Source organism: Corvus cornix, chromosome 12 (assembly GCF_000738735.6).
Source record: "Corvus cornix cornix isolate S_Up_H32 chromosome 12, ASM73873v5, whole genome shotgun sequence".
In the NCBI taxonomy this organism is placed as follows: domain Eukaryota; kingdom Metazoa; phylum Chordata; class Aves; order Passeriformes; family Corvidae; genus Corvus; species Corvus cornix.
Genome location: NC_046342.1, coordinates 14,509,872 through 14,525,333, shown reverse-complemented (window position 1 = coordinate 14,525,333; position 15,462 = coordinate 14,509,872). Strand labels below are relative to the sequence as shown.

The window sequence follows — 15,462 nt, the reverse complement described above, 5'->3', positions numbered from 1 at the left end:
GATGAAGCTGAAACGCCCCCTCTGTGTGCTAATGTCTAAAATCGTTTGCAGAACTCATGCAGGATTGGGGCAGAGGGATAAATACTTGTACAAAGTCAGATCACTGAGAATTTGCTTCCCAGAGGCCTCCAAAAAAACTTACCTTGTCCATGTTCTGGTTTATTTTCTAATTTTTTATTTTCTTCTCCCTCCTCCCCTCTGTAGGATTAATTATATTGCTGTTGTTTTCCTGTTTCACCTATATATGGATAAAACTGGATAAAACTCACTGATCTTGAGGGGTTCAGAAAGAGTTCAGCCCCCCCAGGGTGCAGAGGGTTGATTGGGCCAGTTGGCAAAGCTGCTTTTGCTTAGCAAAATGAAGGGACAGAGGGGACAAAATAATTCTTGTCTCTATTAGGCAGGAGAGATAGGAGGTATTTAAACGAAGAAGTTGACTGAACAACCGTGTGTTGTTTGCTGAGAGTAAGTTAAACTGGGAATGAGAAGTGAGTGCCAAGCCATTAGAGCCTGTAAGTAAAACTGGAGGAGGCACAAAGGCTTTGCTGCCTGAAGGTGAAGCTTGGCACATTTGAAGAGGACAGGACACAGTCCCTGAAACAGCAGAGGAGGTGCTTGATAAGCCAGCAGGACCATTTGAGGGCTCTGCGCCTGAAAGTAAACGGTGCTGCTGCTGCAAAATGGAGAATTAAGTATATGTTTTTGTCCCTGCACTGGAAATTGTGATTACGTACTTTGGTTGTTTTAAAGAATTATGGTTAATGTGACCACAAAAGGTACAACTTGATTTTGAATGTTTGTAGCTGAAAACGTTCTTTCAACCTTGTACCTACCAAGTACACAAAGTACTTTCCACAAAAAAAAAAAAACCCAAAAAACCAAAAAGAGCGAAGAAACAAGGTAATATTATTTGCCACTTGAAATCCATTAGTCATTGAAGCCTTGCCTATGCACTGTAATCAACTGAAATAAGCAATTCTCAAATACCTCTCCATTCTGCATGGACTCTATTCATAATAAAAACAACATTTTGTCAGGATAATTTCCCTGCTTCCCACGGGACTTTTATTCTGGAAGTTGTGTTTATGGTGGGACAGGTTGTGTCAGAACAAGTTATTCTGCAAAACTACTGTGCTGTATTTTTTGGAATCACTAATATCTAGTCTTTGTTTCAGTGAAAACTTTCATGTATTTTATATTTTGTGAATTGCCTCTGATTAAAGAGGATTTTTTTTTCCTTTTTTTCCTCTTTTTTAGGTCAATCTTCAGGTTAACCAAAATATATGTGTTTAGTTTGTGTTCAGTTCCAAGAATTACACTGGGCAGTGTTTGTGCAGGTTTGAATAGACAATTTACCTTCAAAGCTCTCACAGTTGCATCTGTATTCACCGGAAGGTCGAAAATAGCATAAACCTTGAGCCTGATCTACATAATCCCCCTGAAGATGTGTTCCCACTTTGCTCCAGATCAAAGTAAAGGCACACAGGTGAAATGTCCCTCACATATCATGTGCAAATCAGTACCATTTCTAATTGCTTTCCCTAGTGCCAAACTCACATTAAACTGGGAAATGCATCTTCTGGAAAAAATATATGTGCTAGATAGATATATAGATATATACTAGAGTGTCAAAACGAAATGTATTCTATGGGAAGATGAACCAATGCAACATCTACTTGTCTAAATGGCCATCAGTGGGTACCTGAGTCTTACCTCCATGTAAGAGTCCATAGTAATATCCTATTTATGGTTCAATGGAATGGGAGGTGTTTGTGGGGAGTAGTGAGGTTGGTGGGAATGGGGAGAGGTCTGTTGCAATAGTCCTGCTCACTTGGTCCTCAAGTCAGTAGGCTTAAGATGTTCCTCGTGACACATGTAGCTACAACAAAAATTTGCAACAATGTAAAAAAATTACAAAGCTCTAAAGCAATAAACCTATTCCTTAGCTTCATGGACCTTCCCTTGCTGGAATTCCCACCTGGAAATGAAGTTTTTCCTTCCCTTCCTTAGCTGGAACTGGATCACTGAGTGGTAAGAGCAAAAAAAAAAAAAAAAAAACCTGTTGGAATTAGAGCTCCTTTTCAGTTGCTGTCCCTAATAATGTAAAACCATGGTATAATTAGAGCTGCAATCAGCTATTCAGTGCAGACTTGAACTCTTTTGAGCAAGCCACTCACTTCTGTTTGCCCTTTAGGCTTGCAGTGAAGAGTGAGTTGAAAGTCATGCCACTTAAGCATTGAGCTGCCAGAAAATTTCAAACTGTCTTAGCAGCTGCTGAATTAGAGAGAAAGTCAGTCCAAACTGCATTTGGGACAAAAATCACAACCTGGGAGTCATCTGATGGTTACCACAGAGCATGTTTGCCAGTGCCAAAGCCTGTGGAATGGGAAGAAAAGTTCACCATTTCCAGCAGTGTTTTCAGCTCAAGTACAGAGGGACCAGAGCTTTATAGTGAGGTCTTTGTGCTGTGTTTGTATCTGTAGGAACTCCCTGGACCCCATCTCGCCGAGCACAGAGCTGCTGATGCCAGTCATCGTTCATGTGCCACCGTTATGGTTGGTTTTCTTACTCTGCTCCACAGCCCACCATGCTGGGTCAGCTCCTTCCCTGGACCCCCAGAACAGGGGCAAACCTAATTCCTCTCTGCCCTCTGGTGTGCTCAACTGACTTCTAAACTTTTTTAAAATCCCTTTTCAAATCACCTCTTTTTTCCTTGTCTTACTTTCTGTCCATCACCACCAGCCTACCAAAGCTCCTGGTACCTTCTACTCAGGTATCTTCCACCAAACCTGTTTGTTGAATCTTTCAATTTGTCACTCAGTAGAGGTTGTTTTGAGCTGTATGCTGAAAAATACCTGATATTGTAGTACAAATAATACCATCCAGACTCATAGGCACCCCTCATCCCTTTATGGTTAGTAAATCATATTTAGGAAATTTAGTTCATTACTTTGTATTCCAGGGTTATTACTTCATAATTCCAGAGTTATGGATTTATTGATTAACCATGGACTCTTGTTTGACATTTAAAAATCTGTCTTCAATTATTTCTTCTTGTTTATTTTTGTTACTGTATCCTTTAAAGAGCATTGCCTGGCAAGAAGGGAATCAGATTAGTGAAGTTTGTAAGTTGGTTTACAAACTGTGTTAGAAATGAGATGTTTTTAAAATGTCTTGCATTGTGCCTATTCCATTTTCTGAAAACAGACAATCATAGTAAAAATGCATTGTTAAAATTTAGGTGCAGGGAAGGAGCAGGACTGGGGGAGCCTTTAGTTGGGAGTAGCCGCATCTTTTTTTTCCGAACCACCAAGTTACTCCTTGTTATTCTCTTTTCTCTGTTGACTGGAATTATATTCTAACAAGGCCAAAAGAAACTGATGAGACTTTAAAGAAAGTTTAAAGCAAGTTTGATGTCACATTTACCATTCTCTCATAGCCTTATTCTGATTAGGCACTAGTATATCAAGGAGCAGATAGAAAAATCAGTTGAAGTCAGGAAAAGATGAAATAAAGGAAATGTTATAAGTTTAGGTATTTTTAATAAGAAGTTTGAAGTTCATACCCCTGATTAGAATTGCTTATGTGCATGTGTTTCAATCCACTGTGCAAGTTAATTTTCCTGCAGCAGCTCCAGAGTGTTAGATACGCCTTTTTGGGACAATGCTGTGTATTGTTATGCAGCACCATACACTGATCACTGGTAATTGGTTTTGTAAAGCAAGCGAGCAGAAACTTGTTTTCTCTTTGTGATAAAAATAAGCTGAACTTAACATTTAAAATCAGGTCGTCTTATAAATAATGTAATATTTTGGGATTACATGGTGTTTTTTCTCCTTCAAAGTGCTTTACAGGTGTTAATCTTAGTGACATTAGCCGTTTGCTTTTGATGATCTGAATTTTTGATGTTTGGGATGACTTTGCTTAGCAAAAACACAAAGGGGAGGTTTTGGTGCTGCCCAAGTCCATGACAAGGCTCCCATTAGGCTCCAGGAGGCAGCAGGGTTTCACCCAGGTTTTTCATGCCTACAGATGCTACAACCACTAAGGGTAATTGTTGGTAGCTTGCTCAGACACCAAGTAGTTTGATGTATGCTACTAATGTTTGTATAAATAATGCATTTGCAGGAACTAATTAATTAACATTGCCAGGTCCTGCTGGAGTTTTTCAGTACAAGGCATCCAGTTGAAATAGTAATTGACAAACCCAAATATCAAAAATCCCATGTGTGCAAAAATCCAAGGAACTCCAAACAAAGCACATTGTCCTATAAACACCAAAACCAGCAGCTTTATAATATTACAGTTCTGATAATGAAGGAGATGCGGCATTGCTAGGGTATGAACATTTTAATTGCCTGCAGAATTTCCAGCTATTGCTGGTGTGATCCATGTGAAGTGCTGACACTAATCTGTTAGGTATTCGAGGCACAAGTGTTTTTTCCCCTCAGCTACTCTTCATTAACTCCATTTGCACTGATTCTCTCCTAGAAATGAGTAAGCAAATGAAGAGATGCTTGTGAAATCTGCTTTTTGGGTCAGCATCAGCTTTACATGAGCTACCCTGCTTTTTTGTGGCAGCATGGCCTATCTATGCTATAACTTGTATCCCCCAGATATATGTGTCATCTGAGCTCCAGAGTCGCTTGGAAGTGTAAAATAGGATAGAGCAGTTGCTGATTCACTATTTGGCATTTTGTTACACATTTTGCATTTATTTCAAGGGTTGATATCTTTTAAAGTTTTTTGCTATTTCATGAAACATGCTTTAAGGCCAGGAGGAAACCTGTACTTCAGTTACTAAGGAGATGAACAATTAACACATTCGGAATAAGGAAATAATGTCAGTTTTGTGTAGTCCTGCATGCTGACAGCACAATAGTGATGGTGTGCATGTTATGTGCATGGCTGCCTTTCTGTGGCAGGGAATCTGGATCTGCTTTAGCATCAGTTAGAAAACCAAAGCATTTGCTGAATGCTGGAAGGAAAAAAAAAATGGCTGAAATCTCCTCATCAGGATGTTTTATTGCCCAAACCACCTTATCTTGCAGAAAGCAGTAGGCTCTAAGATGAGAACAAAACAGGATATTGCTTAGTAAATGAAAGATGAGAGCTCTGAAACTCTTCCTAAGGGCTTTTTTTCCCCTCCTTAGCTTGAGGTTTTGAAAGTTGGTGCTTTTTTTTTTTCACCTTATGTTGATTTGGTTTTGGTATTAAATGCTGAAGTGGTGGAAGTGGAGCAGCTCAAACCCACACAGTGTTGTTTTATATCTGATGTGATGTAACACAAGGTGGCACAGCAGAACCTAATACTGTGCATGAGATAAGGCAGATTTAGCTGGAGATGTGCCTCCCACATCTTCATCAGGATTTGCACGGCAGGAAATGGAGCAGACTTGGAGGTGTGCAGCAAGGAGGGTTTTGTTCCACTCAGGTTTTCCTCATCAGGAACACACTGCCTGGGTGACATTTTGGTGTGCAAGTAAATAATGAGTTTTTATCAGCCACACTGCAGGTAGGTGCAGTAGCTGCTGCCTTGATTTCGCATAATAATAACTAGTCACAACAGAAGTAATGAGGAATCAGAAATCCAAGAAAGGTCTTTGTTTATCACTGTAATTAAATACATTTGAAGAGTCATTAAAAGCAGTAGCAGGTGGGTAAAACTGAGGAAGAAGGATGACTTTGTAATGGACTAGTCAATGGTTTTGTTCTGAAATTGATCATGTCTCTACATCTCTCCATTCTGAATTTAAATGTTTTTCCCTTTCTGCATTGGGATGTTATGTTATTCATTTTAATGTTTATTTTTGTCTCAGTCAGATATGCTTATTTTTGTGATGGTGATAGATAGGCAAACTGAGGCCTACACTCTGGTGCCAGAGGAATGGAAAAGATTCGTTTAACCTGTGCCTTTTGTGCCAGAAGACCTGCAGTGCACCGTGAGTTGGTCTTAAGCAGCTGGCAGGGCTTGTAGGCCAGACAGACTTGGTAGAGGAGGCTGAGCTTCAGGGACGTGACACAGCAGGCTGAGGATGCTTGGACAGATCAGGACCCTGTGGCTGGAGGCACATGAAGGTGATGTTGGTAGGGATGTGCAGGTAAATAGCAGTCCTCAGAAGTTTTCTTTCCATCCTTCAGGATTAGTTTCTGAGATGTACAGGTTACATCCTTAGAAGTAAGATCAAGTTACTGATCTATTTTAATAGAAAACTAGTTTCAAACTAATAAAGTTACGTTTTGTGAAAACGTCCGTAAAACCATAGTCCTCTAGCAGAGCATTTTAGTGTGGCTTGTGTGGATGTGCACTCCCCAGGTCTGAACCTGGCTAAGCATTCTGTAAATACTAGCTTATTATTAAGGGATGTTATATATTAATAGCAGCATCAAACTAATGCCAAGAGGGCCGTGTTTGTAGGCGTCCCCTCTGTGCAGGCTGCTCTCTGGATATGAAATATGAGAATCTGCCATAAGCCACCCAGTTTGAGCACATGGATTTACACATTGTAGCAGTGCAGTGGTAAGTCTGAAGACAAACACTCTCACTGAGCAGCATAAATACAGATGTGACTAGCAAAATATGGTTTCTCATCTTTGGCATCCTCTATACTAAGCTTGGAGTGGCAGTGAGATTGGCCTGGAGGTGCTGCTGCCCTTTGGCACCCACATGGTCATGCCATGGGACGGCCGTCTGGGGAGAGGAGCCATGGGACTACGCATCTTCAAAACTGCAGCATGCCCCAAAAACTGTGAGATGGTTTCCAGAAATAAAGCTTGTAAGTCATGGATTTTATGGGCTTCTAAAGGATAGGTACCCTCATGGATAGCCACACATGTATGCTTATGTATATGAAAACTAGATACATAATTCTGTGTATACACACACCCTTTTCTGTGTAAGAAGAACGTGGAGGTCTCTAATTACTTTCCAATTCCAGTGTTTGGCGTCTGAAATTTGTGAGATTTCAGAAATGTAATGTCTATGTACATATTTGTTTAAATATCAGCAAAGGTTTTCATCTAAGCATATGACTCCAACAGCTTGAGTTTTATGATAAGCACTTCATTTAATGAGATTCAAAATAAAAATACAAGAACTTTTGACATGCCATAACAACCAGAGGCTAGATAGGTAATTGTCACACTAATTCTCAATCTCTTTATTATCTTACTGTCTTGGCATTACCTTTTATATATATATATATATATATATATATATATATATATGTATATATCTATATATATATTACTGCATAGTTAAATTTATATTTTCATAGTAATTAAATAGCATTTTATTAGCCTGTATCTTTTTTTATCACTTCTAAAATCAATACTCATTTGAGATGCTGAAAATACGACTGAGACTTTAATGGCGAGGAATTGTTCAGCATCCTAACCAAAAATGAGTATTTGAGGCTAATAAAATTTAGCATCTTTAGAGCATCTAAAACTGAAATTCATCTTAGTGGCAATAATGTTCTATGCCTCATTATGTTTTTCGTCAGTGACAGTGGGTTAATAATGCCCAAGATGATCTCTTCAAGACATTGCTTGCTTGGCATTAGCATTGAACATTAGCATTAGAAATGTAGCATTTTTCACTGCATTTGGTAGTTACCAAACTTGATTTATGTCAGGGCTATATTACTGCAGTGTAAATTATTCTCTTGCTTAAAGCTTGTATTGCATAGCTAATTTTTTTTGCTAGTGCAGTGATGCTCTTGTTATGCAAATCACGATGACGAGCAGAAAAGTTTGGCAGGGACAGGTAGGGGATTTCTTCTTGATGTTTTTCTTTCTTCTCCTTATGCTTGCACAGACTTGCCTCTCTTGCTGCAGATTGTTCTGGTCTGGAAAAGATCAACTTCCCTCTACTCTTTTAAATAGTGTTTGTCCTTTATTAGAAATTCTTTGGCAATGGATCATACGGAATCAAGGGGATTGCTTTGTCACCACCAATCTCCTGTCCCCTGCCCCCCCAGCAGCGCTAATGGCCATTAGCGTTAATTATTTAAAGTTCCTTGTTTTGCACACAGAAAGCAGCGATCAGTGTTCAATGCCAGGTATGTGGTTGTGCGCCCTCTGACTCCAGTACTTTACCTAAACCTCATCTTCCAAAGTGTCTGTTTTCTTTGATACAGCCTTTGGGTTTTATTCAGCACAGTGTAAGTGCTATTTAGAAAGCTTGAACCTTTTATTTTTTTTCCAGGCAGGAACATTTTCTCTGTAAATGTTAACCTTTGGACAGAGTCCGAAATCTTTATTTTCTTGTATTTTTCGTCTCTGAATAATTTTCAGCACTGGTGCATTCTGGGCTGCAGGTGACACAAGGGCAAAACCTTATGGGTGACCTTTCTTCTTAGGCTCACCTATGGCTTATTTTGCTCTTGGATATAGATGGTCCATAAGCTGTCCAAGTTGGAAGAGTTAAGGAACTGTGAGAAGTGAAGATCTAGAAACAGCTGTTCTTCTCTTTCATGTGCAAAACCACCCCAAAACTGAAAAATGTTGGGCAGTACACAGACTTTCTAAGCCAAAAAGAAGATGATAGTCTGGCCTCCAGACTGGCCCTTTAGCAATTCCAGGAGCCTTTGTCATATGGGTGGGTTGTGCAAACTACTGAATTGTTCCAACTTCAGTTGAAATCCCATTGAAATATATAATTTGTGTGTGTGTGTGTGGTGAAAGGCGAAGTGTTCACACCAGCTGGCCTCCACATGTCCAAGCTGTTGGAATGGGTTTACTGCATGACTGTGGTGCCCAGAGATAGGTCTTCCTTAGCATTTAACTAGATAATTTTGACCTACCATCTCTAAAACGTGGGGCTGTAGAACAGGGCACGTTGTGTCTGGTGTCTATTTAGGTAATTTTGGGGCATTTGTGGCCTTCTGAGCTCTCACCAGAACCAGGCCCAGGCTGTGGTGTGGGGGTTTGTAGTCTCACATTGCATTCTGTGTATGCTCAGTAAAGCAGAGTTTGCCTTGTACCGTGGTGTTCCCATGTTACTTAGGTTGCATAAAGACAAAGGAGTTGAGGAAAAAAATGTTCCTCTAAAAATGGCATGTTAGAAACAGCAACACTTGGGGTCAAGTTTTGTCCCATGTGTTCTTCCATGAACTCATCATAAATAGGGTTAGTGATCTTACAGCTTCCCAAAAGTTTTACCACTCAAGACTGCGCAGTTAACACAAATAATATTAAGTAAGCTGAATTATGGATTTAATTCATGGGTCACATCACTCACAACGTAACACAGTGTCACGCAACAGAAATACAGCTCCTCATGGGTAATGGCATTAAGAGTGCTGAAGTCATGCTGCAAAACTTGCTTAATGATTTGCATTTTTTCCCCTATGTTACAAAATGTAGTTGAGCAGATGGATGCAGCCAGCTGTACATTGAGCTTTAGGGAGTACTGGGGAGAAAAGAGAGAGGGTTTTGTTAAGATAAATGTAATAATCTCTGTGATAATTAGTTTAATTTAGATCCCTGCATCTGACTCATTTTTGACTAACCTTGTATGAAGTCTTTCTTGCTTTGCTGATGGGTCTGTGAATTTAGTTTGATTACAATGCCTTTTTTTGTTCTTGTGGATTGCTCACTGATCACTGGTATTTTTCATTAAGCAGTTGCTTTATTACATTGTTATTTAGAGGGGAGTAATTTGTGTTTTCTAATTAATTTAATTCCAGGCACATTTAGTACGTAGCTACAATGAGCCCAATCAAGGGGTTTTAGGTCATATTGACATTGTTTACCAGATGTGCTCGTTTGTTTTAAAACATTGTTAACTCTGTGGTGACAACAGCCCTGTTTGATATCTTGACTGTTCCATCTTCTCTAATCCGTATCTCCAAAATCCCCCAAAATTAAAAGATGCATTTCAGGTACTAGTGAGAGATGTCCATAGGTATCAAATCACAGGGAAATTATATTGCAATGTCAGTATAAACTACTATTATTCTATTGTTGGGTTTGATGGCATAGCAGGGACAAGCCTTCTGGCTTCTTCTAGCCAGGGATGTGAAGCCATTTATCCAACTACCAAAAAGCTGGATAATGCTAAGAAGATGCAGACTGGGTGTTTTGTCTGTGCTTGGCCCACTTACCTCTGAAAGAGTTGCAGTGAGGCTTCAGGAGAGAACGGGGCAGCCAGGAGGATGAGCTTCCAAGCAAGGCATGGCGTGAGCAGTGATGGGACACGTTAATGGAATCAAAAGGCCAGTGTTGTAATTCACAGTTGTCACTATCCCAAATTCATAGGCTTGGGAAATGTTTTCGCCAGAAGCTTTTTGGAAAAGCTCAGCATTTCCTTGCTAGTGGAGCTCCCAGGATTTGGGGGTTATTCAAGCACTTCGTGTTCATCACTGTTAAATACTGTATCCATTCCATCATCTGAGCATGAAAACTCCCCATTATACCTATCATTTGCTCATTTGGCCTGCTGTGCCAGGAACTGGAGTTCTAAAATGAGACCCTAATTAGATGAATAAATAATATTTTCACGGGGAAATGTACAGGCAGGTTATTCCCCTGGCTATAAGCTCGTCCCATGAAAAACTACCAACATTTGTTAACGTGTTCTGCAGTCACTTACTTTGGTAAGAAGTAAATTACTGCTTGTTCTGCAGCAAAGTCTGGCACAGAGCGGTGACACTGTAAGATTTATTGGCCTCCGAAGGACCCGCCAAACAATAGCTTTGATGTGTTTTGCATTATTTTTCAACTGTTTTCCATCTCTTCGGGGTTGGAACAGCAAAAATAATGACAAGGTTTGAAGGAAAGATTTGTTCAGTAGTTCATACCTACTAAATTTTAACATTCAATGCTTGTGATGCAATAGACTGAATTCTGATACAATTTGACCCAGCAGCTCACCTGCATTTCCACTTTATTTTTGGAGGGAACATTTAAAACGTTGTTAAATCTTTTCTGTCTCATGCTGGTCTGTTAAGGGTGTGTGCGTGTGCATGGGGATCTGTTCTAGCTATTGATTTAATAGGAAAGAGCATCTCTTGGAGAGTAAACGTGTGTGCATGCATGTGGAAGGAGAGAGAGAGAGGAGAATCTCTATCTCTGTGTTTATCTCTGTGATAAATGATGCCTGTTAAAAATGTGACTTGCCATGAATGTTATTAGTGTTTTCCTCTTTAAGGGTATTATACAAAAACAGTCCCCATCAGCAGAAATGAAGCTGCAGTCTTGATTGTTTAGTTCAAACAGTTTGATGTTTCATTGTCCCTCAATCAATCACTGCCTAGATGGGTATCAGCTATTGGCTGGAAATGCATCAGAGTGACATACAGAGCACTGATATTCCTCAAAATCTTGAAAATATTTAAAATAGTCATTACAGTATGCATCCCAGTCTGAAAGCAGCAGCAAAGTGAGCTCTGATTATCATTTTTAATTGTGTATCTTCCCTATTCAGTGCTAACATCTCCCAAATTACCTTAAAATAAGCATCTTCCTAGACAGATTTGTAATTCACTTGCATTGCTTATTTTATTCTCTGTGTAAAAGTTAGATGAGGGCATGGGGTTTAGAATAAACAAAATGCATAAAGTAGAAAATGTAATGCAGCATAAATGCCACATAAATCACATCCTAAAGACAAAAGCAGATTTTAAACATCTGAATTACTGAGCACTTAATGTGGAGTGTAATCTGTGTTTTGGTTTATGTTCGTTTCTGGAGTGTCACACAGAGCAAAATACAGGGGGTTTCCTCTCTCTTCCAACAGCAAGGGGAAAAGGGAGGTCTTGAGTCCAAGAAAGAGCTTTCCCTGCATTTTAGGTAAATCCCCAAACAAGTGTGTCCTTTGCTGCTGGCAACTGGGCTCTATGCACAAGTAGTTGATTGAAATCTCACTTGAGTTCTCTTGCTCATGACAGACTGAGTAAGACACTGCTTCAAAATGCAAAATTGTCCTTGAAAAAACCTTTCCTGGTGCCCTCCCAGTTGTTTGTTCCTTTACATCACCTGCAACCTGTGTAAGCCCCCCTTCTCCAAGCTCCCTAGCATCTCCCCCAGGGGTCAGGGCACTGGTAGTTCTGTTCTTAAGCCACAGCTCTCTATTGTACCTAACAGATAAAATCTCAGGCTTCAAAGGTTTACACTTAGGATGGACAGGAAGGAAAACATGTTTTTTCAGTAACATTCATATTTTTAGGGAGAAAAGCTTATTCTTCCTCATGTTTCTGTTTCCCTTTGCTCAAGCCCAATGCACATTTTCCATTCAAAAATCAATTTCTAGAGGAATACTTTTTAAAAAATCAACCTGTTCCCCCTGCGCCGCTGCAATTGGTCCGATAAAATTGCTGAGCCGATCGCGTCAAAAGGAAAGAGCCTCGGCTTAATTGTGAGCTAAGTCTCCTGTAATCCAGGGGAGCATTTGAGATTCTGCCCAGGCGCTGGGTTTCAGCAGCCGCTGAGGGCTGTGGGTTTCTCTCGCAGCCTCCCGGCTGCTGCAGCACAAGTCAGCATAGCTAATGCAGAGAGAGCTCTCCCCCCGCTCCCTCTTCCCTGGCTCTCGCTCCCTCTCCCTCTCCCTGGGCTTTGATTCGATATGAACAGACTGGTAACTCCGATGTGAGAGCGAAAGCTGACATAACTCTGCAGATGGCTACGTTCGGATGATACACCTAGGGATTTTTCTTTAAGGGAAGATAGCGCTTAATGCTAATGTTTATTTTTCCCTTGTTGCCATTTTTCAGGACTGCCAGTCCCAAAGAAGAGCCCAAAGTCGGTAAGCACTTTTCAGCTACTATTTCTGTCTGTTTGTCTGCTTTGAAGGAAAAGGGCATGAGTTTGGCTTGTTTGCTTTCTGGGTTCTCAATTGTTTTAAGTTGTCTTTCTGTTGCAACCATGATTACCTTGCATGGCTTCTGCTGCATGGGGAAATGAGAGAGGGATGCAGTACGGAAGGGGGACTTGTTTGCAAATAAAGCCTCAGGTTTACAAATCCGCTTCCCTGACAGATGAGCTTCTCTGTCATTTAACTTACCAAAAAAAAAGCTATTGTTTCCTTTTGGAAAGATGGGAGGCTCCACCTTCTTGCCAGATAGCAATTCCTGTCGGGTGCTCATAGGCACCAACCTTTTCCATTAACTCCCTGAGTTTTCTTGAGTATCCTTGGCTGAATTATTAACAGAATGGGAAAGCATGCACATTGTCAGGAGAGACAAAGCATGAGCAGAGCATGGTTACAGTTCCCAGGGAATACAGTCAGCTGTCGGAGTGCCTGCTCTGGAGGCATTTCCATACTGAGCAGGATTGTGCTGCAGGTGTAAGATTCCTCATTTTTTAAAAAAGCAACAGCAGAACAATATTTTCTTGTCTCCCTGAATGTATTTCCATGTAAAGCTGTTACCTGAATGGCATCTTAGCTAGCAGCACGGAAGCCGTGATCTAAAGTATCATTAAAGCTCCGTTAATGATATTATGGAAGAAATTAATGTACTATTTGTATGCAACAAAAAGAAATGTTTTATTTTTAAAGGGAATTAAATACCTAAAGCCTGAAAGTTTGCAGTTATCTGTAGAGAGTGAGGAAGAGACAGAATTCTCTGCCAGGAGCTTTGGGGAAGCAGAGCAAGTGAGGTATTTGCTGTGCTGTAAGATGGTGTGAAACTTCACCGACAGTCCCCCGTGGTGCCAAAACCTGCAGCTGGGCACAGCCCACCTCACCGGAAACCTGGGCAAGAGGTTTAGGAAACAGCTGAGCAGAAGGCTGTTGCTTTTAATACGAGCTCTCTGCTCATCCAAAAAGAAAGCCCTGAAATAATGAATGTGATTCTGGTAGCTTAGGGCAGCGCTGATTAAAGTCATGTGAGCGCAGGCCTCTACCATTGTCAGCTCGCATTAATGTTGGGAGGCAGAAGTGCGGGGCGTGCTCCTTGCAAATCACAGCCCTGCCAGCCCCTGCCCGCTCGCTGCTGTCACACACGGGGGTTATTTCAGCCTTCGGTGAAACAGAAGCAAGTGTGTAAAATACAGACATGTCTGGCACATTTCTATTCTCTGCCTCCACTTTTTCCCCCCGTCGGAGCAGGATTGGCTGCACGCGATCCGGACTCCAACTTCTGTCATTAAACCAGCCCTAATCCATGAGCCTTGGTCTTTCCAAAGCATGGATGCTCCCACTTTGCCACACGCATGTTTGGCATCGGGTAAAGCGGGATCCTGCTGTGTCAGGCACCTCTCGGTTTGACAGCTATGCACAGTAAAAATCTGAGCAGCATGTAAATCCATGTCAGGATAATCCCGCCTTGGTGAACAAAGAGGCTGCTTACAAACAGGTGTAGCGATGCAACAGCAGATTTCTCTCTCCTGTTTGCTCTGAGGAGCCTGTCAGCCTGGGGAAAGCTGACATTCCTTCGCATGCCTCTCCCAAGCCTTTTCAGGGTTCCGTCAGTAATTTTTCCTACAGTCGTAGGTGGTGCTGTTGCCTCTAAAGTGCAGGATTCCCAAAAACCAGAGCCTCCTGTTCCCCTGGCTGCACACGGGATCATTGGCAGCACAATTAGCAGCGATGTTGTACTCACTGCAGCATCGTGCGGCAGCTTTAATGAGCGGCCACTCCTCAGAGGGCAGAGCCAGCATGGCAGAGCTGGTGCATCTGCTCCTTCCTCCCCAGGCATCGCTGACATGCAGGGGTTGACCATGGAAACCTGGAGCAAAGTGCCTCGGAGCATCTGTGTGCAGAGGAGGAAACTCCTCGGGCTCTCTGGGGTGGATTTACACCAACCCCAGAGCTCGGGTGGCCAAGGCGACAGTCAGAAGCAGGGAAGTGGGGGTGTCTAATGCTGTCCTTCCTTGGTTTGTTGAAGGGCTGCTGCTCCACTGCACGGGAAGCGGGGAGTCCAGCCTGACCTTCTTGGCCATGAGGATTCTCACTCATGACAGGCAAGAGCCAGGCCTGCCCCACCAGCACGGTCCCTGTCTGGGATACCATCTCTCTGAACTCTGCCCCCGTGTTTCCCGGGGATGCCCTGAATGCCAGGGACTCCCAGTTTGCTGCTGCACTGGCAGCGATGAGGTGAATGCAGGAGCTGCCATCAGAGCCGTGTGCCAGGGGCTGTCCCCAGCACAGCACAGCTGTGGGGCTTGGGGGGATGTGCTGCCCAATTCCCCTGTGCCCTTTGCTCAACACACAAGGACTGTTTTCCAGCATTCCTTGTATAATAAGCTGCAGTTAGAGGACACCACACATTGAGGCTGGGAGCAGTTGGCTTTGATCTTAACTTGCGCTTGTTTTTTGTTTCTTTTGCTGTATCAGGGAAGTCACGACTCAGGTGTCCATCCTCTTCTGCTTTGCTCAAGAGATGAGCCCTCTCTCGTTCCCTCACATCCTTTCCCAAAGCCCAGACACATTCCCCGCTTACTGCCAGTGGCTGCTCTTCCTTAAATGAGTCTTATTTTCTGTTCTCAGGCCCCAGTCCCGCATTCCCCAAAGGCCAC

The 15,462-nt window shown here is 41.9% G+C and overlaps 1 protein-coding gene across 1 annotated transcript in view; it reads left to right on the top strand.

Annotated features, from left to right (window-relative positions):
- Positions 1 to 15,462, top strand: part of MAGI1 (membrane associated guanylate kinase, WW and PDZ domain containing 1) — a 289,612-nt gene that overhangs the window by 239,781 nt on the left and 34,369 nt on the right. Inside the window, exon 13 of the mRNA XM_039559254.1 lies at positions 12,717 to 12,748. Within this exon, the coding sequence (XP_039415188.1) occupies positions 12,717 to 12,748 (32 nt within the window). The remainder of the gene's footprint in view (positions 1 to 12,716; positions 12,749 to 15,462) is intronic.